This window comes from Musa acuminata, chromosome BXJ3-1 (assembly GCF_036884655.1).
Source record: "Musa acuminata AAA Group cultivar baxijiao chromosome BXJ3-1, Cavendish_Baxijiao_AAA, whole genome shotgun sequence".
NCBI lineage: Eukaryota > Viridiplantae > Streptophyta > Magnoliopsida > Zingiberales > Musaceae > Musa > Musa acuminata.
Genome location: NC_088349.1, coordinates 12,813,140 through 12,814,846, shown reverse-complemented (window position 1 = coordinate 12,814,846; position 1,707 = coordinate 12,813,140). Strand labels below are relative to the sequence as shown.

Below are 1,707 nucleotides of genomic sequence, written 5' to 3'. Positions count from 1 at the left end.
GCCACCAAATTGGTCAATCTTTCATCATGGCTTCGTCAGCCCAACCGGTGGAGGAGCTTTTAATCCAATTATAAAAGAGAACCAGTGGCTTTCTGTAATCTCCCAAAGCCAATCTCGCCTTCCCCCTTGCAATCCATCGCAAGACACTTAACCCACTTCTTATCCTTTTTGGTTGTTTCTCTCGACAGCCATCGCTTGTCTCTCTCGTGCTTCTTCTCTAACTCTTGCTGATTCGTCCCGAGTTCATCATTCCCCTCTCTGCAGGCAAATTTCTCGATGACGTCAGAAGGAGAAGCCATCAAAAACAAGGTTTCGGTCTGCTACTACACTCTCTTTTCCATCGTATCTTGTGGTCGACATTTAAAGGACTGTTTGCTTGAGCATGTAGAATCTAATCTTTTGGTTCTGCAGGTTTCGGTGTTGAAGGTCTCTATCCACTGCGAAGGATGCAAGAAGAAGGTGTACAAAATCCTCAGCAAAATTAAAGGTAGAGAGAAGAAAGAGCTCAACCTTTTGTTCGATTTCTTCATCCTGTCGGGCTTTATATGAGCCTTTTTCGTAGGTGTTGATGAGATCGAGATTGATGCCAGGCAGAACAAGGTGACCGTCAAGGCCCCTTTAGATCCCCAAGCTCTGATAGCTAAGCTGAAGAAGTCTGGGAAGCATGCCGAGCTCTGGCTCGACAAGAAACCGAGTCACCAGTTCTTTCACCACGGCAAAAACGATGTCAGTCTCAAGGACGAGAGCAAAGAGTCCTCTAAAAGCACCGCTCCCTCTCCCGCCGCAGCAAAGCGCGGGGATGCTGATAAACCTGTGGCGGACAACAGATCTGTCTCCGAGACCAAGGAAACCAAAGCTAAAACCGCAGATAACACGAGCAAAGAGGTCGCAAAAGCCGGTGAAAAAACCGCTGAGATCTCCAAACCACCTGCCGAAACGACCGTCGACAGTGCCGAGAAGGCTCCTGCGAGCAAAGAAGCTACTAATAATGGTGGCCACAGCGGCGGCGGCGAGAAGAGGGCTGAGAAAGACAGCAACGTACGACTCGGCATCGACGACTCTGATGTCAGAGGTGAAAGCAACTCTCACCCGGCGTTTCCGCCGCAGCCGGCGTACATCATGAGCTACAACACGGCACAGCCAAGCATCAGCCAATCCTACTATGTTTCGCCAATGCAGCCAGCGTCGCAGGGTTACATGTATTCATATCCTCCCCCGCCGGAATACTTCTACAGCAATCTCGACGCTAACTCATCGGCTCCAGTGCAGCACCCAGACCCATACAACAGCATGTTCAGCGATGAGAACCCCAATTCTTGCAGTATTATGTGATGCCATGCGGTTCTCATCATGTAACCTCTGTCCGATCGAGAGCAATACTTTAGATTTGCTCTCAATATCTATGCTTCTAATCGGTTCTTTCTCTCGTGCCAAGTTTTCTGTTCCAATTGCCATCATTACCTAATGGAATCTGAGAGGACCGCATGTGGTTGCTTGCAGACCTGTGGGTGGAACCGCAAACCTTTTGAATGGCCTGCAACTCGTGCATTCTTTAGGCCATCATCGTGGATGGGTGACAGAAAGGTGAAGACAAAGCAGAGTAGGCATTGAATATTCCTCAATCATGCTTAGGTTGACAGCACTAAAAATGCATGATCAAAACCTAACAGGGGAGAAGATGACTTCTTCACATCTGCTGGCTATGCT

General features: G+C 48.7%; 1 protein-coding gene across 2 annotated transcripts; it reads left to right on the top strand.

Annotated features, from left to right (window-relative positions):
* On the top strand, positions 1-1,499 carry LOC103996780 (heavy metal-associated isoprenylated plant protein 35). Of its 2 annotated transcripts, none has more exons than XM_009417779.3 (3): positions 1-309; positions 412-487; positions 563-1,499. In XM_009417779.3, exons 1-3 carry the CDS (start codon positions 277-279, stop codon positions 1,330-1,332), a joined length of 879 nt encoding a protein of 292 aa, XP_009416054.2. In that variant the 5' UTR covers positions 1-276; the 3' UTR covers positions 1,333-1,499. The 2 variants fall into 2 exon arrangements, with proteins under 2 accessions (XP_009416054.2, XP_009416045.2); XM_009417770.3 differs by having other exon boundaries at positions 88-315.
* Positions 1,500-1,707: the final 208 nt, after the last annotated feature.